This window comes from Styela clava, chromosome 15, assembly GCF_964204865.1.
Source record: "Styela clava chromosome 15, kaStyClav1.hap1.2, whole genome shotgun sequence".
Lineage (NCBI taxonomy): Eukaryota > Metazoa > Chordata > Ascidiacea > Stolidobranchia > Styelidae > Styela > Styela clava.
In genome coordinates this window covers 8,629,504-8,651,001 of record NC_135264.1, presented here as the reverse complement: position 1 = coordinate 8,651,001, position 21,498 = coordinate 8,629,504, and the positions used below count along the sequence as shown (strand labels likewise).

Sequence of the window (21,498 nt, the reverse complement as noted above, 5' to 3'; positions counted from 1 at the left end):
ATACTTTGAATGGATTTAGTGTAGCACCGTAGCTAAGCGGATTAACCAGTGAGAGATCATTGACTTTTTCGAATTTAATAAGGATATTACTGTGTTAGCGGGAGACCCATTAAGTCAATATTGGTTATTGGCTAACTTTAATCTCGAGGGTGGCTAAAAATGAATACTGTTAAAATGAGCGGAAATATTAATGGAAGGTAATCGTAGTTGCAATATCAGAAATACTTCATTATAACCGCAACGGATATACGTCTTAAGCCAAACACTGGACTCCGCCGAACACCCGCAAAAAAAGGGCGCACAGAACATCAAAATAATGTCTTTCAGCGGAAAATCTAAACTCACTTAATTAAGAAAACCGTGCTCAGTCGAATTTTAGTTTCAAATTTTTTTTTTTTAATTTTATCCTTATTTTTCAATTTTATTATTTATATTTTTTCATAAAAAAAAATTTAGTTCCACCACGCCGTTTAGCAAACAGCTTCGCTTGAAGGTCATAATGTGATACATTTTTATTGGATTAATTTAAGCCAACGGTTACGGTAATTTTTCAACAAAAAAGCGGTAAACTTCACACCGAGGGGATCAATCATATTATGTCTTCAAATCATCCAAATAAAACAGCAGTGATCTACCACAAACAGGATATTGCTCAGGATTGAAATTATGAATAAGACTCGAATATCTTTGGCCGAATGTGAATGGCGATACGCCAAAAAGTTATGGAAAGACTTGAATCTGCCTATAGATGAAGTCAAAATGAAATTTTATTTACTTCTTGGTGGTAACTGCAAGTTAGTTCATCCAAATAGATATTATATAGACAATTCGATTTAAAATAATGAAAACGAGTTAATAAATTAAAACCTAAAATTGCTGAACCGTAAATGTATGGATGAGATCAGAGGAAAAAAATTCTAATTTTGTGGGTTTTATTTTTTATATCAAGACTATAAATATGGATAAGGATTATAAATGTCACTGATATTGTCGTTAGAATTAAATCTGTCACGTATGATTGATTTTATCATGTTTGGTCACGTGATATAATACGTCACAGATGAAATGGAAAGTAACCGCGATCATTAGGTCAATATCGAGTTTCAAAGTCACGTTATACGCGACACGCGTTTGAGTGATCCACCATGTAACCTGAACCCACAACCAAAACATGGCGTCTTCTTTCGATTTATCAGATATGGCCAGGTTTGTGCCAGAGTTGCTGACATGTGTACCAATATTTTGGCAATAGATTGCATAAAATCAAAAAATATTAAGTGAAATATTCTTTAGTTCTTGAATTATTATGTCAGATTCGCTGACAATTTAGCAATGTGCCATCCACGATCAATTTAGATAAAAATTATTTGCTTTTGTATGCCACAATTTTAAAACAATAACAGAAAATTGAAATTCTATTTCGTTATTTCGTGTGATTAAAATCTTGCAAAATCTTAATGATTTTATACCGTGACAAAGTTACTCATTTTATTATCGTGTAATTTTGGTAATTTTGCTGAAATTTTTGTTATGCTTGGAAATTCAAAACGTTATCAATTTTCGCATAATATATTAAGTGATTCCAATTTTTAAAATCACAACCGCCAAATTTCAGAAATTCTTTGATATACCGAAAAAATCGGTTGGTTCAAGATAGTCAAGAGTGATATTTCAAATTTTGGATCAATAATCTGCTAGATTTGGTCAAAAAACCATCTGATAAGACCAAATTGCGATTTGCTATTGTTACTAGATTAAATTTAAAATAAAAAGTGGAGTGTCATTTCTCAATAGTCATATAGTGTTTATATTAGCCGAAAATAAAATAAAAAAATAAGCAATGCAGAGATGTTGATATTATGTGATTTCGTATTTCACTTATAAAAATATTAAAAAAATGAAAAAATAATTTGAACATGTACAATAAACTTTTTATATATCTAAATCGCCGGGCATTTGCAGTTTTAATAGACAAAAAAATAAATTTTATTTCAACTTTTCCAGTTTTGCAAATCGTGTGTGTAGATAAAAATGTACAGAAGTTACTAAAATAAGCAGTAAATATGCAAAAGTACATAATTAAAAGAGTAAATCTCAAAATGGCGATTGTCCATTTCCCTTCCAGCTGACAAGATAATCTGATAATGGTAATGAGGGCTTATGCATTATGACCATATACACTCGACTCTACATTCCAGAAATTGCGTCATGGGAAACTGAGTAGGACAAGTTTCAAAATATACCGAACTGCAAATATTTGATTGGCCAAGGTTAGAATATCTACCCCGGGCCTAGTGTGGGTCATAAATGAATTATATGATACATGTCAAGTTTAAGCATGGCATGGTATCTAAGTTGGTAAAACATTTTTTGTTAGATTAATATTTTTCATGCATAAAAATTACGTCATAATGATTCTATGATAATTTGTAAACGAAGAGTAACATTTTTAAAATGGTAAAATTTTTTTTTACTCTGCAATGACATACGAAAAAGATAACATCTGTAAAACGACCAATTCACATTTACTTTTGCCACAAAATTTTAGCAAAACCAAAACATGATATTGCAACAAATATAATACTTGCAAAAAGTATTTTCAACGAGGAAAATTATCTAAAACGTTCAAATAATGACGACATTTTAACAGCTGTTATGATTTGGGTTAAAAATCCCACTTTATTAGAGAAAAATCGTTTTAAAATGTTAAAAACATCAAATTTGTATTTTTTCAAATAATTTTAGCACCAGATATAAGGGATTCATTTCCGAGGATGTCATTTTAGCGTTTCATAATTATATTTACAAAACATCGAAAATTGACTATTTCGTGTAAAAGCCGTAAAATGCGTTTTTGAGTTATTTCTATTACGTCATAATGCGTTGTTTGAATTTGAGGATTTCATCATCGATCAAACAAGGGGTTGTGAATAAAATGGCCTACAATTTTCCATTATTCCCAAAACGCGTCTCGAGACGAGCTACTTGATCTGTACTATCGTGATATTTCCATATATGGTGATTTTTGTGTTTTCGCCCAAAAATTGGGAATCGAAGAAGATATGGAAATGGCGCTAACATATCGTTATTGGATATACTTTCAAATTTACAGTACGGGTCAAGAAGTTTCTCTGAAGTGTGGCGCCCGTGGCACGCAATACATGTCACCAAAACACTAGAATTGTGGTTTCAAATTACATTAGCATTCTATAAGTTCCACTTCTTAATGTATAATAATATTAAAACAAACATTAGTCAATTCACGGGGACGCTTGTAGCCGAAATTGACATTTTTTCAATTATTCATTTAAAATTTGAAACGTTGTCAGTAAATATAAAACAAATTCGAAAACGATATTCTTGATAATCGCAAATTTTGGATAAATTTGTCCTAATTTTATGCGATATCTTTGAACGTTGAAGCCAATAACCAAATCGCTGCGTGATTATAGAAACACAAGCTTTGCGGGCTAATTTGTGTCGTTCACGGCGACCGCGTCGCCAGACTATGACGTCACTCGCACGAGACGCCTTTGAAGGCGACGAGTCCTATGTTTATTACTCACGCGACAGTCTTAAAAATAGATCCGTTCCAGGCGTAAATGATATATAGTAGTGGATAAAAGTGTTTTATGATAAAGTGAGTACATCTGCTCACCCCAACAAATTTAAATGCTTCTTCAAAACAGAATAGAAACACGGTAATGGCATTTGTGGCGCGAATGAGGCGATAATAGATAGCATTAGGTTGAATATCGGTGATTGTTTTATCATAGTCGACCAAGTGTGATTCATAACTAACACACAATTAGAAAGAAAATATTATCTATTTCTATCCTTGGCCAAATTTAATTTGTAAATGTAAATTTGAATAGCATCTTTTAAATGCGTCTGACCTCTTGATGTACTACATGAATCCTTTGAAACGAAAATATATTTTGGCATCAGATAAAATTCAGTCAATTATCAAGCAGAGGCACACGACATATTACATGTGATCTATATAGAAATTTGGCGCATTATTTTGTCCTATTAAAAATAAATTAAATCAAATTAAAAAATGAACTATTGGAAAATTGGAAGAATTAAGCTGTTTTACATAAATTCACGCAATGGTCGCGGCGCAATGGTTTAAGCGTTGAACCTATCAGGCGATGGCGTCGCAGGTTGAAAGTTTGAGTTCAAATCCCATGCCCACCACCGGTAAGATTCCATTTCTTGTAGCTACTCACCCAGCAGTGGCTGATTATGTGGAGCCTAGTTCAGAGCGAGTTCTTTATAAATACGTCGTATATAAAAAAAAAAGTGCGTAGTACATATGACAAAGGTTCAAGCAAAAACTAGCATGTTTATAATTTTCAATAAATTTTCTCTAAAAACAGAAAATGAAGAAAATGTTTTTTTTTATTCATGATTTTTTTGTGGAGTTTGAATGTTATATTTTCCATGTGAATCTTAATTTTCAGCATATTGCGATGATTTATACCCAAAAAAATTATTAGAGAGATAAATTCGATTTATACATTTATAATAATAACCACCAGTAGATTTGAACTCCCAAATATATATTTGAATAGAATTTGAGCCTGTCAATTATAACTTTCTAGTTACTACAAAATTCGTGTAAAATTTATGCGTTTTTGTTATAAAAGAAGTCAAGATTACATCACTGAAAAATGAATTTAACAAGATCGTAACAGTTTTTAAACACTTTAGGTGAGAACAACAACAAACCATGGACACATTGCATGCGAAGTAAATGTCGACGTCATAAACGTGGAATTGAAATTGACCCTAATTCCATTTGTGGTCAAGACTATGCCATTGCCTAAGGTAAGTTAGAAGCAAGCGCCGATGATAAACGAAAATATTTAGAATAATAATAAAAACAAATACATAAAATGCATGTTGGGAGTGTACTTATATATTTGAAAGAATGACGAAATGTTTACGTTCAAGTGAAGTTGATTTGATAAGGATACATCGACAGTTCCACATACCTAAGGAAGTACGTAAACTAGATAGATCTCTGTATTTTATTTTGTAAAAAATTAATAAAGTAACCATGCAAGCTCGTGTTTTTTCAGACGTCGGCAGTGTGGTAAAAATTAATCACGCGCACAGCTGGTTGGGTCCTACTCAGACGCAAGTGGGCGTATGTTATTGTGTTGAAAGTATGAAAACAACGAGCCAACTTATCTGATAAGAAAGGCATTTAATGAACGATAAAAAAATTCAACATTTGCAATGGTTCTTGTTCTGCTGGTTTTATTTAGGACGATGTTGTATCGCAATATTAGAGTCACTGATATAAATGATTTTTCCTATTAATCCAGCTTGGTTCACTATGGGAAGAGCAATACGATATCCCCCTATCTGGTACAAACGGAATATTGGCTTAAATGTATATATTTATCCATTGAGAGTTTTAGTAACTTGTGTAGTAGCAGTACTTTCACTCAATGTCTATTAGGAAATCAATAAAATGGCATTTGGAAAATATATATTCATCTAACTGAGAACTTAATTTTCAGATGTTCAATTTTGACTTGATGTAATCTGTTCTTACTTGTTTGCAAAAATCAGGTGCTATGATGCCATACAGATAGTGCATTTCATTATCTACATTGCATCACGCAAGCTTACCAACATATTTCATGCGTTTTTCACAAATTTGCGTTTATTTAGTTGGTGAATGAAACACAACAAAATAACAAGTTATGACCTACAGCTTTATTATGAACGTCGTAATTGTCAAGTACTCCTTGTCTAGACTAAGACGATTTTCGAGTATGAAAACAAACAGCGAAATAATCTCATAAAACATGTCGCAAAAAGTAATTTTGTTTCTTGAGGATATGACTAAATCACACGCAAAGCACATGGAAATACTCTATAAAGGCGCGAGCAATTAATTTTATTTCTCTATTCCAGTGCGACCATGATAACTGCAAAGAACAGACTACAGTTGGTACCCTGCGATGGCCGATTGGTATTATCAATCCTAGCAAAATAAGGGGGAAACTTATCAGTCGATAAAGTGTTGAAGAAAGTTAGAAAAATAGAACATACTTGTTTCAAATCCAATGTAATTGTCACCCAATGGTATTCGTATCCACTACTTATAGTAGGACTTTGCCACCAACGACTTCCTCTACCATCGATTGCATATTCGATATCGTGACTTTGATGAGGATGTGAAGAACATATCTGAGAAAGGATAATGTGGAACAGTAATTTTTTAGAAGTTAATTCCCCCATTCAATCTATTTTCACAAAATGAAAAGTTGTTAGAAATATCTAATCTAGTCAATTTCCCATCAGTTGCATAAACCGGGAATAACAACTAGAATGTCTGAAAGCTGGGAATAGAATCACGGAAAGGGTGCTCATTGGTAAGAGATGTATAGACCCAAGGAGATGAAATGAATACATCCATGAGAATTCATCGGCTCGTTACGATACTATGAACGTTTCTCCTAGAATTGGTTTACCTGTTTATTTCCGTAACAATTACCAAACAGCAATAAGTCAACAATGACGTAACAATTGCAATTTGTGCAGCCGCTTAGACACTTCTTTCCCTCATACAGATACCCAAGCATGGTTGTAAACGTAGCCTCCTTTTAGTGGTTTTGTGTGTTATTTGTCAATTTTCAGTAGTGTTTCCGAAAATTAGTTATAAATGAAATAACCTAAAGGCCACTATAGTCTTTCGAAGAGCTCCAGTTTACGTACAATAATCAAAAACTGCGATAGACTATAGGCTAAAATTATTATCAGTACCTGCAAGCGACACATGGATGAATGTTTTCAATAAAAATGATAGTTATGAACATGTAAACTAATTTGTAAGCTCCAGAACACTCGCATTATGAGCATCCGAAATTTTGTAATAGTAAAGTATAAGGAGGAATTCTCTGAGGTCAAGGGTCGGAGAAACATCATCGGTAGACTATATGCGCCATAAATATTGGGATTTTTAAAGACTGATCTGTACACTAACGCCACTAGTATTTGCAACACTCACGTCACATTGACTCCGTTTCCGTCGTCGTCTTGATATCCGATGAACATGTTCTACCAGCTTACAAAATTGTTCTGGGCCATTTTCACCACAAGTAGCATTTGCGACTATACGAGCTTGAGCGGCGAGGTTCACCATTGACGGATAAAGACCTGTAAACAATGTAAATATAGTGATATTCGCAACAAAAATGTTGGATTTGGAAGACGCTGGGGTCGTTAGTTCAACTTGGTTTCGAAGTACATGCTATATGCATTAAACAAATTTTGGAACACAAAATTTACAAATCGATCGTCTTTCGATGACGTCATTAAAATTAAAAATTGCGCACCTTGTGGCGGTAGTCTACTGTGCCATATTGCATAACGTACTATTTCGTTTTGGTCTTCTTGTCCAAATATTTGAGCATCGCTCCCTTGTTAATATTATTATTCATTTTATTGGAATTTACCACTAACCCTTTATTTGACATAGCTCGTGTCACATTATCCCGTGTTTCATTCTCATTTTCAAGAAACCATATCCTTGAAGTATCAAAGCATGTATGAATAATATTCTCCAATGAAATTTAAGAACTGAAATATGCGATAAATTGTTTCCCGGCGTATAAATCATTTCACTAATGTTTCTTAACACTCCGATGAAAGATTTAGTTTAATGATACCGGTTAGTTTAAAATTTATTTACACGCCAAACTCTTAAAATTGTTCACAGACACGCGCCTTCTCACCCGTGTCTGTTTAAGTCATACAACTGCGCATCAGAGCTTCCTTGACTACCAAGGTTCAAGTTGTTGTGGTGTTATCAATTTTTTCATTGTGATGTGGGTGATATTAATATAATTTTACTCGAACATTAACAATAAGGTACTTCAAAGTATACCAACGTCACGGATAATAAAATTTGGCTTTGTTGAATAAAACTAATTTTGGCAAAATTAGAGGTCACGGCGGCGTGTTTGGTGTCGAATGATTATACGATTGTAATACATGTAAGCCGCAATAGAAACTTGATACGTTTGTTATACGTCACACCAAATATCAAAATAATACGATATCATAATCTACTACTAAAAATTTGACAGATTAAATGCAATTTCACTGTATTTAACTCTGAACAATGTAAAAACTTCGCGAAATCATTACCAATAGTGATTTAACGATGATCATACTGCTTTGAAATACGTGAAAATATCACTAAATTTGTGATTTTTCAAGATTGTTAATGATTAACTTTGAATATATCTTGATGTAGCGTAATCAAACAAAGATATGTTGAAAAATGGTTCAATTCATACGCATATAAACAGTTACACGAAGGTAATATTTACAGGTCAATTTTTTGCTTGAATGTAACACAAATTTTGACATCATTTATCAATTAATTATGCAACTAACAAAATCGCGGTTTTGATCATAATTATCGTTTTAAATCTAGGCAGTTGGTATAAAATCTTCATGGTCTTCTGATGAACAAAATAAAATAAAATTTTTACTGGGAAATGCTTAATCGAATTCGTCCGAGTGCATCAGCAGGAGTTTACGATGTTATGCAATTTTAATTTTTTATTGTACACATGAAGGAAACTCGAATATGTGGAATTTAAGTTTATTCAATAGATTCTTTTTTTGTAATTTAAATGCATGCGGAATTTTTCTTATACATGTGAATGTAATGCATTCTGCTTTAATATAATTATTAGAAGAATTCATTAGTGTTGGTGGAATATTCCTATGCCGAATTTTGAATCTTCACCCATGTTCCCGTTGTGTATTTACTATTTAAATAAACATTCTTAAGAAAGCGATGGTGTTAACAGATACACAATGTGGGAACACTCAATTTAATCGTCGGTTTATTCGCCTTTGATAAAAAGCAAACAAGGAGACACACCTTTTTTTTCAAAAAATGTGGGCAGACCTATAGTATTATATTGCTTGAAATATAGTGGCTGATATTTGCCAAGTGTCAGAAATACTTCCTACGTAACAATAGTATAAAGCTCATGAAAGGTCGGGGATGGTTTTGGAAACGGGTGGGAAACTGGCTGGTATACCATATGCTCTGTTACCATACTTTGGCCTCAAAAATCAGTTGCTATCAGAATCATATTAACCGGCCATAACACAGCAATGCAAATGAAATCAGTTAAATATTCAGAAATTTGAACATGAACGGGCCCTATTTCCACATTGGTTAGAAGAATGAACGCATACACCGATACTGTTCCGCAAAACGTGGTGAAAAAATAAGAAATTAGTATGTAACTGTCACCTAGTTTTTATACGATTAAATACAATCTATGTCATTGAAACTGTACCTTCATTAGATCCAGCATTCGGAAACATAGGCATAATAATTTCGTTTACACCTAAATCTGTATCACGCTGTCGCTTCCTCAGATGCCGAGTTTTAGCAGACAACACAGGATGGTGTGCCAGGAAGATGACAATGACGAAAACCGAATAAATAAATAGGTTTTTTAAAGGACTAAAATGACGTGAACGACACTTTGTACATAATCTGTTGCATGGTTGAATTGTTCTGACGAAAGATTTTCTACTGGAGTTCGTTAAGGTTTCTTTCATATAATTATCGTTGATTTGAGTAAATTGCCTTTTTGGACAATTTGAAGATATTTTTGTAACGTGAGAAGAGGATTGAGTCGCTAAATGTCTCCTCATTTGTCGCATTTCACATGAAGCGGGCGTCTTTCTGAAGACGGTTTTCATATGAGTGATATCCTCAAAAATGTCGGAGTTTGTAAATCCTTCATCAAAAACCTTTGAAACTAAGTTTGATCGTTTCCTTTGCTCAAAAGCACAAGGGGTCACGTGGCACGCTTGACTTAAATCTGAAAGGCCTGAACAAATTTTGTCCTCGATAACCGCATCAGACGCTGACAGCATTGATACGTTTTCCGCCATCTTTTGAGGTTCACTGCACCACGATGCCGACTCTTGTTCAGAAACGCTAACAGACTTTGGTGACGTCATGACACAAAAAGCTGTTGCCAAAAATTTACAATCTTCTCTTGCAAATCCTTGAAGAGTTATTGTATGCCATTTGTAACAATTCAAATTCTTACTCTAAGCTTTGGCACATTTGACATACTAAGGCACACACTTCTAGAGGAATTGAAAGAACATTATTTATATTTGATGTTTATTTATGTTACTCGTTTAAAGGCGTGGTGAAAGACTTGGTGAAGTGAACAGACAAGCACTTATAACTTCTGTTCAACGGGGTTATACATTTGTAAAGCAGAACCACGAATTAAATAGGCAACAAACTCAGATGTAGGTATATTGAAATATTAGAAGAGATATGAAAAATTGTGGTACAAAAGGCTAATTACAGCCCTAAGTTTAGGGAGGGAGTTCAACAGAAAAAAAGGCTGAAACATACAATTTAACCAGTCATAATCTGACAACTACTTGAACATAATAAACCGCTGACATTGTAATTCTGAACACATTGAACACGTTTTTCAATTCTTCTCTTTTAGATCATAAAAACCTTTTAATACTTTCTTATGTGAAACGGTTATCAATTTGGCCTTCAATGCCAACATACAAACAAACCAAATAGGTCTACATGGGAAGAATGTATGAAAATTCCGAAACTTGACACTATACCAAATCTGGAGTTAATTTGTTGATCCTTCCTGGCAGATTATAAGCTTACCTCGGATAAAGAGAAACACAAAGTAGACTAAACTTGTTCGATTGTTTATTTACTTTGAGTTATGGGATTTAGTTTACCAGATTTACCCAAGTCGCTAAGCAATGGGAAAGACGTGTAGTAGAAGTTTAGCATAACTGCATCTTATTCACTCTCTCATACCCTCAATTTACACTCGTATGAAAACTAATCAGAAAACGATCTAGGTAATTGTGGGAAATATTATTGGAACTATAATTTGATTGGCAACCTAAGAGCATCAATGACCATGTAACATTAAAGTATTACTAGAATCAAATACTCAATCCAAAATAGTTATTTTGCTACTGAAGTCACCGACCCAATTTTCGAATAATTTTTACGTTATTCTCAACAGTTATGAAATCTGTTATCTTTCAAGATTTTTAAATTTATCGACATTTGTAATGTATAAGCGTGGCCTCAGATGTCACATTTTGTCCGCAAAATACAAAACGTTTATCGGGTGCGCGAAAGCAACTTTTTGTCGCTTACTACGACATTTCATATGACAATTGGGCGAATTTTATCGTTTTCATGTCTGCTATTGGATCTATTTCTCATCGGCGTCTTGTCTATACTATACCAATACTCACAAAAACTCAGAACAGAAGGATATTTGAAATTTATGATCATATTAAGTAAGGCACTTGTAAAATACACCTTTTTTACAATTTTAGAGACAATTCCAGAGTTTGAAAGATGTCGAATGTAGGACTCAAATTGATTGCCAAATTACTCAAAAAAATATTTTTAAAAAACTTATGAGAAATTAACCAGCTACGTTGTATTAAATTACAAAAGCTTCTAACTGAAACAGTTTTAAATTGGGAAGGTAATTATTACGTTTCTCATTGCTAAGTACATATCTATTCCATTCGCTATTTCTTTCCAGACTCGAACTACTAAATCATAATTACTTCAAAGATCAACTATGATGCCATGAAAATCATTTATATTTTATCTCTGGCTCATGTTTGGTAAATAAAGAGCGATTCAATTTCCCTATCGCTGTGTACCTTCACATCTGCTAACGAAATTATTCTCAAGTTTTGCGACAAGTATCGGGCGAAATATCTTCAAGTGTCGTTGCTTGCCCTTTCACTACACGACATCCGTATCCCCCACTTTAACGCGACCGCTTTTGTTCAAGGGCTTTACACCAAACCTATTTGCGCAACATTAGTTATTATTGACTATAATAACTCAACATAGCTGGGTTAGGCCAAACGGAAGAAAAATTAAATCCTCGCTCTAACTTGTTAGCTTCCGTAATGGGATGGAATTTTATTCCACAATCATTACGTAAGGTAGTTTTGAATAGGAATTCGCGTCGCGGCATATTTAAGCAAAAGTAATGGTAAGGTGGTGACATCTGAATGGAAGAACAAATTCTATTTTTGTGAACTATGAGGTGAATTGTAAGCATCGAGTCGAGGCGAAAATGGAAGTACATAGGCCACGAAATTGGATTATCTCTTGCAAGAAATTTATTAAAAAACAGTCTGCCATTTTGCTTAATTTACGATTTGTTGTTAATTATTATAAATTGGCATGAATGCTAGCCAACCTGATTATTTTGGTGCGGACTTCTAAAATAAAAAAGAGCACTTATAAAACTGAATAAATTATCAAAAAAATGAATTTTTTTAACAGTTCTACTTTAATTTTGACTAAACCATAAAACAGTTTTTAAAGCTATTAGGTATATAGCTTTCTTTACTGTAAAAAAAAGTTTGCAAATTTTAGATCAAATTTACAGTTTATATTTTAAATATGAAGCAGGGCAGCTATCTCATATTGATGTGTATATTTGAACTCTTTACCTTTGACTCAATAAAAATACATTAAAATAGAATTGCTCAAAACAGATAAAGATCCTAATATTATAAAATTACAGCTAATCTTGACTCTACATATTACATTTACACTATTTATACGGCTTATATTTCACCACAACAAATAAATTATTTTCATCAAAAGAGTTTGAAAACACAAGAGTATGAGACAAATTTGAAAGCAATACTTCAAAATCATGTACGTCCATCAATTTCCTTTCAGACATAGCAGATAATAAAGTTATCTGTATTATTCATTCAGGAGCCATAAAACTAATTTTTTACTCATATTGATTGTCATACTGATTGTGAACTTTGTACGATATTTTGTATCATCTTCTGGCGTAACTCAAGGATGTGAGTGCCACCACATTGCCAATTTAAAAATCATTACGAACATGTTATTGATAAATATACTTGGAAATGCATACCCCAACAATAAATCAAGATTTAGACCTCGATTTATCTATACTTCATACGTGAGCGAATCCAATCTGTTGGTATGTTTACACATAATATAAGAAGGTGTCCCTGCCTAATGAACCGTAAATTAGTGACAGGAAAACGTCTTTGATATAGACAAGGATGTGTCACCTATACATGTATGTTAGTACCAATACATCTCGTCCCCGCCCTCAAGTTAAAAATCTAGTAAAAAAGTTATTTTTTATAACTCGTGTAATCTATGCAATTCAACAAACAAAATTCCACCTAATACTGTCTCTATATTTCTATCGTTTTTGGAAAATACTGACATAGAAAGTGAAGGAGCAAATATTCTAAATCCACTTCTTGCCAATATATTCTTTCTAGATATGCCGGTAAGCTTGCGACACTATCATTATGCAAGAATGTTGTCTATCTTTTTGTTAGGGGATAAACGACACGCGTCTTTTGTAATGACGTAACTACTGTCTTTCTTTACTAATCCCATCATTTCAAAGTTGACTTTAGATAAAATATTATCTGGAAACGCTCATATTTCAATGTCAAACCTTAATTGAATATGATCATAATGTAAAATTCCTAGCTTTGTTAGTATAAGAGACTATACTCACTACCACAAAAACCTAAGAATTCATGAATTTATATTGACGCTTTAAACAGTCCAAAAACTATTACGTTGCATGCTGGCAACGAATACTGAGCGGCAAATTCGCGTAATCTAACCCGCATATTAACACTAAAACGTAAGTATTTTTACACAAAACTCTTCCTGAAGAAAGTCGACTTTCCAGCTGCAGATACAATCGTCTAATTCTAGTAAAAGTCAACAAAAGCGCGGTTTAAATCAGGCGACGGATTACCGACGCTGCCTAAGTGTCATTTTCCTCAATGCGATAATTACTATGCACCAAACGTTCCTGGGTTATTATTATTTAAGAAAATGTACGTTATGGTTATAGTGTAACTAGAAATGTCTTCCTGGGATTGCATACCGAGGACCTTAATTCACATATTGCCAATTACTATTAGCAAAACTTCAATTCACATTAAGCACGGATTTGCAATCGTGCTAATTGTTGAATTAGGTTGAAATTTGTTTTTGTACCGAAATCCAAATCATACCAAACAATACAGTTTAATACAATTAATTTCAACAGTTAGGACTATTTTATGCATGTACACACTCTTTTAGGACGTGTTTCTATGAACTTCCATAGCTTCGCGTTATTCAGCAAGTATTGCAATTCTCAATCCATAAATTTTACCAAATATTGAATAGTTAAAACGAAACTAATCATCAGTCTCTTAAAACGAACGCAGAAATTTTAATTTGCTGCCATGGGTCCACAAAACCGCGTATGTTTTGACGCTAATGACTAAACAATAATTTCAGTTTCTAAACTTGATTGCGCATCCAAATATTGTACTTGTAAGGAATCCATAACGATTACGTATGAGTGAATATGGCATCACCTGAGAAACGTGAAAGTGGAACGGTACCTCAATCTGACACGGAACATAAACGCGAAACAAAATATACATATTATATACCACCACAAACCACACCCGACACGGAGGCAATGAAAATAAAAATATACACGTGTAATTCGAAATTCAATTGGCATACCTTCGCGAGAAAGAATTTGCGATCAAGTGTGATCCGTGGATTTGCGTGGTATAGTTTGGCGTAAGTTTGTGATTGGTTTGAAATATTATATTTTATTCATCCCTACTTTTAACATATGTTCATGTTGTCTTCATTTAAATATTGTCATATTGTTGTATACCACTGTTATTGTGAAACAACTTCATAACACCAGGGTTCCAAATGTTCAACCAACAACAAGGAACCAAAAATTACGATTTCGGCTTGAGTACATTAAGTGGATATATATATATTAATTACTATATTCAGCTTTTGAATGGTGCAAACTTGGTGGTTACCTAATTAGAAATAATAGTGACCGGCAATGTTCAGTTTCACTAAAAGAAAGACCGACATTAGTAATAAATGCAACTCAAAAATATGATAATTCATGCGGACAAAAGTATAATTTCAGGCAATCATGGTTATCGTTTCTACGTGAATTATAGCCTAGTAATTTTTATTTGAGTGGTCCAATACTATTTAACTAGCATTTATAACGCGGGGAGAAGCAATCGGACACTTAGAGCGAAGTACACGTTAGAAACTGTCGAGAAATTCCTTCGAGGATTCGATCTCGTTACAAAAATTAGTTTCGCGAAGTTATTAGGAAAATTATGTTCACAGTTCCTCTCTTTCCGGAAATAATTCCAAACTTGCAACTTTTTGTTGTTATAATATGTGCATTCCAGATCGATATATTGTATGCAGCAATAAATGAATTACTATGCAATGTGTTCATTGTCAATATTTGATTATCTATAAAATATATTTCCCTCCATACTTCCAGTACAGACTAATTCCAACGTTCAAATACGCTCTCAGAAAATTGAGGTTTCATTCGTAATATGACAAGTGTCATTGTACGAAGTTACAATGATTTGAAGCACATGGATTATGAATATAAACAAGAAACAGCAAAGCACAACATGTCTATTGGTAACAAAGGCCCACTAATTTGAAAAACCATTCTGGACATTGGAGCACTCTTCATTACGACAACTTTTACAGCTAATTCCCTCAAGTGTTACAAGTATACTGATTATTTCAAATCATTGAAAAGACTACACATAAAAAGAATTTAAATACTGAATTAAATTAAATGCTAGTTGCTTTTTCATTTATGAGAAAATTGCTCAATTGGAACAAGAAGATAACAAGCAATTCAATTAATGTTTTAATAAACCTTTTATAACAGATTGAGCCACATCACTAATTCCAAGCACAAAGAAGATCATTCGATTTTGTTTTGTGAACAACAGCAACGAAATGGGAAAAGCTTATCTCGTAGGCTACTCGATTGCCGGTATTTTGCAATTAAATTGATAATGTTAAAAAAGATGTTATTTTTCAACAATAATAACGAAATTAACTGCAATGAAAGGTAACTTGCTTTCACTATTGTAACAGCAATACTAATCTGAACTAAATGCTTCTCTGACTGAACATAATATTGGGATATTGTGGCGTCATAATGTCCGTTGCTTTTTGCCTTTTTGGTTGCAAGCTATGCAATCTGGATTTTTTAGTCGTGCAATTAGAACAAAGTCGATCCACTATTCTCAATAAACTGACGAATACAAGCAATACATCAGAATTAGCTATTACCTATACATGTCACTTATCAACCAATAACGCTAAAGATTATAATTAGATTTTGTAGTTAATTAAACCTCATCTGCATAGAATGTGACAAAATTGAGGCCTTGCCAATATACGCAATTGATGACCTCGACACCATATTACCCATGAGACGATCCAGCTTAGTCACCAGCAAACATGTTCATATTAATACTTAAAATAAAATATTAAGTTTTTGAGTAATTTCAATGTATATACACCAACATCACATTTCATTCGAGCTTGTCCACGTCATATGCATGCGTCAAACAGACACGGATTGTTTTGAAAAGCAGGTAATTTTACTACATTTTGATTGCACCTCTCCTTTCTGCGCCTCGTTTCAAATGAGCAAACAAAGTTATATGTACAGAGTTACAAAACTCAAACATTTGTTAAGAAAAACGTTTATTTCTGACTGTGTATTGCAAAATCAACGTTCGCGCCAAATAATAAAACGGCAGGCGGTAGGTTCAACGTCCGGTTTATTTTATTTGAATGTCACATTTTTGGAATGTATATTACAACAGAGAAAATTCAAAGAATGAAAAATCGCGGAGCATGTCGTGATGAAAAAACTCATTTGAGAAAGAGATACAAAAGATAATTTCAACACTCTGAGTAGGAGAGTAAACTGACTCATATAACGATGTACATGCAGTGGGTGAGAATGCTATTTCATTCCATTTGTCTAAATGATTATTCAATTAGATATCCCCCAAAATACACTATGACGGGTAATTAATTCTCAAAAAAATGAACTCAAGACACCTTTTTCGTAATAATATTCGACATTCTAAATATATAAAATATCATGAGGAATTTATGTTACGAATCCGAAAAGATTGCCGTCCCAAGTAGACCAAATTATTATATTAGAAATATCTCATATACTATATATATATATAGTCGGCAGACATAATGAAAAGTTTTAACAATTAAAAAAACATATATTCCAATTTGCGTGAAAAAATATTATAATATACAAAGTCATAAATATAAATTTTACAATATAGATTTAGTTATTTCAAGTCACGATTTCACATAAAAACGACATATAAACTAAAGTGATAACCAGCTGCAAAATTAGTCTGCCGTTCCAGGTGTTTTTCGTCGAACTTACAAAGATTTAGTGTTTCGCTAATATCCTATATATTCTCCAATATCCGTCGTAGAAAGATATGGCACAGATACCAAGACTGTCGATCTAATAATACTAAATTTGTTGAACGGGACTTTTTGAAATTTTAAGATTTTTGTCTGTTGTGATATTATCAACTTCATTTCTTAGATAAATAGTGTTTTCATGGACGTTTATCCATATTCAAAAAGTAATTCAGGATGAATCATCCACATTTTTTCATGAGTGGGAGTAGTTTCTTGTGCCTCCAATTTCACATACAATGTCAAGGTGTTATGTCAGTTTCTATATTTTTATGTAATGGGCATCGATTACTTTCATTGGCATGATGGGGCCTGCACTTGGTTGCATACAAATTATTCATTTCGTGTCTGGGCTTAAAATTCCTTAAATATGAGCGTGTGAAAACGTTCGAACCTGACGCTGACGTTTTCCTTATCTTCGGATTATGTGTATCAGATATACTATATCTATAGACATTTTTATCGTGTTTCTGGTAATTTCCATACTAAGGCGACCAATCCGGGCGCAAGGGAAATTTTGCTTGTACGCGAGAAACGATTTGATATGCCCTGTATAATTTACAGTGAATTTTCCACTGTTTCACTGTAAAGCAGGTTGACCTACATATTGTCGTAAACTCACTTTTAACTGCATTGACATTTGCTAACACATGACTCGGCAGCGACAACGATTTTTGTTGGCGTGTCACACAACCCGGCGCGATTAAAACCCACAACGTAAAATTCAAACTATAGTATAATAGAACTATAAATACTACGACATTAACATTCATAGTGAGTAAGCGTATTGAGCGGTTATGGTGAATGAGATAGCACAAAACGACGACGACCACGAAAAGCAAACTTCCGTTCAGTGCAAATATTTTTTATATCAATTGCGCCGAACTAATCCTATTGTATCGTGAAAGGAGTTGGCAACGATCAAGCATCGTTCTATCACACGTGCCAAACGTAGCCCATAATTATGTTCTAACTAACTTTCGTGTTTGTCATTTAGTACAAGGAACACACTTTTAAATTAAACTGTAAAACTGGCAACGGATATCCATTGGAGCCACATAAAACCGTGACAATTCAGAAGTCAACTGTTGAAATTGTAAAATATTCATGCTTTGGAAATGACTACTCGATGACAGCCACCTCGCTTAGGACATGGGACTCCTGACTGGCGTCGCCAAACCCGATGTAAAAATTCCGTACCGATCGGCCATTGTTATCCCATGATTTGAAATTTTTGTAGTCAGACATATTGACTGACTAATTAAATGCCACCAAAAATTCGTCGACAATCACTTTTGACTATAGTTATTGTGTTAAAACCATTATCAATACCAATATCAAACATTTGAAACGTTGAAACAGATTAGATCGTTTGAATAAACGTCATAACTCAACTCTTATCAGTAACCGTTCCTAAACACTGGTGAGAGTGCATAAAGTGCCTTTTTTATGCAGTGAAACAGGGAAAAGGGTTTCGAATCTCTTAATTGGGCGGAACGGCAGGAAAACGATAAGTCGTCGTTACTTGAAATGTAACAAGTGAGCGAGCATTTATGGGTCGAATGAACTTCCCAGCAGGTGTCAAATGACTAGTCTCGCGCGAACTGACATTTGCTGATAGACAAGCCCCCTTCAACCCCGAAATTGACCGTTTAGGTAAATCTCTATACTGTTTATACATTAACATATTATGTCGTGTATAGCCCATGGAAATAAATTTTGTTCCAGAATGGCATAGAAATAGGTTAAAAGGCTTTTGTTGCAGTTAAAATGTGGCAGTTTACACCCAAGTAATGTTTCTTTTGTAATGCGTTCAAAACGACCAATAAAAACTGAAATACTAGCGTTCGGCAAACAAATGATGTTTTTAACAAATGTATAATTTCGAAATTTATGATCAAAACTCAAAAGTGGAAATACATGATGACGAGGACTTTTTCTAACTGAAGTAAAAGATAATAATTTTTGTGAATGGGTTTATCTAAAGCTGCCGCTTTTTGAATTGGGGTCCTCACTTAAAGCGATACGGTTGACATGAAATAAAAGAGCGGGAAAATGACAAAGTTTTAGTAAATGCTTCCTTGAATGGCTGCGAATGTACTCCGTCTCATTACAGATTGTTAATTCGTCTGATCTTGCGACAACCAAATTCCATCTATAAAGCCAGGACCCGAAAAGGATTTATGGTCTAGATCTGAACATTGTGATCCTGATGTAAAAAAAAATTAATCATGATTAATCATCCGAACCCAAACTTCTTTTAGGCAAGAGTGACGTAATTTTCCGACTTACAAACATTGTTATTCTAATTATAATTGAACAGATGTTTGGCTTTTGAAATTCTTTCTATGTCAGGAAAATCATGCGACAAAGTATTCAAAAACCACACTCTTATCGCTCTTACAGAGTCTACGGATGAAGTTGAGAAATTCCCTCCAATCGACACTATTATATTCTGACCACCAAAAATGAACTTGTTTGGAACAAGATTTCCAAAATCCTTTAATCTTTACAGCACTCTTGACTGGGGTGGGATAGGTCATTCCCACGGTCTCATCCAAACCCTCCAACCTAAATGATTTTATTCTGATTCAAGGTGAAGATGTGTTGGTCTGCCTGGGTCATGGAAATGCACATACTTCCAAAACACGAAACAGGCCTTTTCGATTGATGACGTCAAATGACCCGCGACAATCTGGAGTAGTAACAACTTGTAAGCGACTGGGAAGCTAAGATAAGAGAAACACGAAATGCTAATGGCCGCATACCAACTGGTGTCTTATGGATGAAACGTAAACTTTACCTTAATCTGATATTCTACTCATCTACCTATTCAAACAAATCTGTTAATTTATACTTGGGCGAATATGTACTCGTGCTCGACAAGGATTAGTTTACAAACGAAGTGGTACTTTGCCGTTCAAATTATCTTCAACTTTTCAAAGAATTTACATTTTTTTTTCTAGAACAGATCGCGTGACTTCAGTTCCTAATCGTATCAATTCTGGATGCTAATTAGGTAGTTTGAGTCAACTGAAACAATAGATTCTATTCTTGTATTCTGTTTGAACTCTCGATGACAACTTCTTGAATTTCGTTGACCGTCGCGCGAAAAAAATGTTATAAGTTAACTAACACGTTTTGATTATTCATTCCCTGTTTGATAGAAACATTAGAACAAATACATAGATCAATTCATGTAAACGAATCTTAGAACACATTCCGAATTTTGCAGGCGATCATTTTTCTGGGCGTTTTGAGGTGTGTGATAGTCACTGGTCAATACAGATGATAAATAATATATATATATATATATAATGATAACTGAATAAGTAAAAATCTGATTTTATGGAGTTATTGCCAAAATGTGTAAATAAAGCGCATTTTTGTATTAAATTTATTAATTAAGAAAGTTGAGTATCACAACGTACTCATATTATTCTTTATAAATATTTCGGCATAAAGAACAACACAAATTTTAGTATATTACTGGTAACATAAAGATGATATAATTGTCTCTAACAATACATATAAAATAATTTGACTATTGAAAAATAGTGTTATCAAACAATTGATTCTTCGATTTCTTGAATTTCCATTCTATAAATCTGTCACTGCCTCATTACATTGACGGATCCACGTCACATTGACTATGTGAAGACAAACGTGAATGCTCTGATGATATGCGCACACTGAATTAAACATCAAGAGGCAAAGGAATCTTCTTTATTACACGAGTGGGATTTCCATAACGTCGGGTGAGTTTCATTTAGATTATTCCCATGAGGAGTTGTGGTCAGTACTCGCGTGTGATAATCTTATTAATCTCATGCAAATGTTGAAAGGGCAACTTCAAGCCGACATGCAGGTTATAGCTTCCCGTTTTCGGTGATCTATGGCTCTCTCATTTAATTACGACCATCTATGGTCAAAGGTCAGTGCAATCTTGATGATCATGAACCATATTGGGACCATAGGAAAATAGTGCATACACGTTAGGTGAATATATAGATATTATTGCGAACGCGAATGACATTACCAGTATCGTCATTTCA

At 33.7% G+C, this 21,498-nt stretch overlaps 1 protein-coding gene across 5 annotated transcripts in view; it reads right to left on the bottom strand.

The window, feature by feature from the left end:
- The window catches only part of LOC120333878 (laminin subunit alpha-2-like), a 60,837-nt gene that overhangs the window by 36,172 nt on the left and 3,167 nt on the right, over positions 1-21,498 (bottom strand). For 4 of the 5 annotated variants that reach the window (XM_039401261.2, XM_078120471.1, XM_078120472.1 and 1 more), the window contains exons 1-3: positions 9,348-10,150; positions 7,031-7,179; positions 6,073-6,210 (exon numbers count right to left, since the gene is read on the bottom strand). In XM_039401261.2, the coding sequence (XP_039257195.2) occupies positions 6,073-6,210; positions 7,031-7,179; positions 9,348-10,023 (963 nt within the window). In that variant the 5' untranslated portion in view covers positions 10,024-10,150. Of the gene's footprint in view, positions 1-6,072; positions 6,211-7,030; positions 7,180-9,347; positions 10,151-21,498 lie in introns of those variants that run through there. The other variant, XM_078120474.1, reaches the window with a different exon arrangement.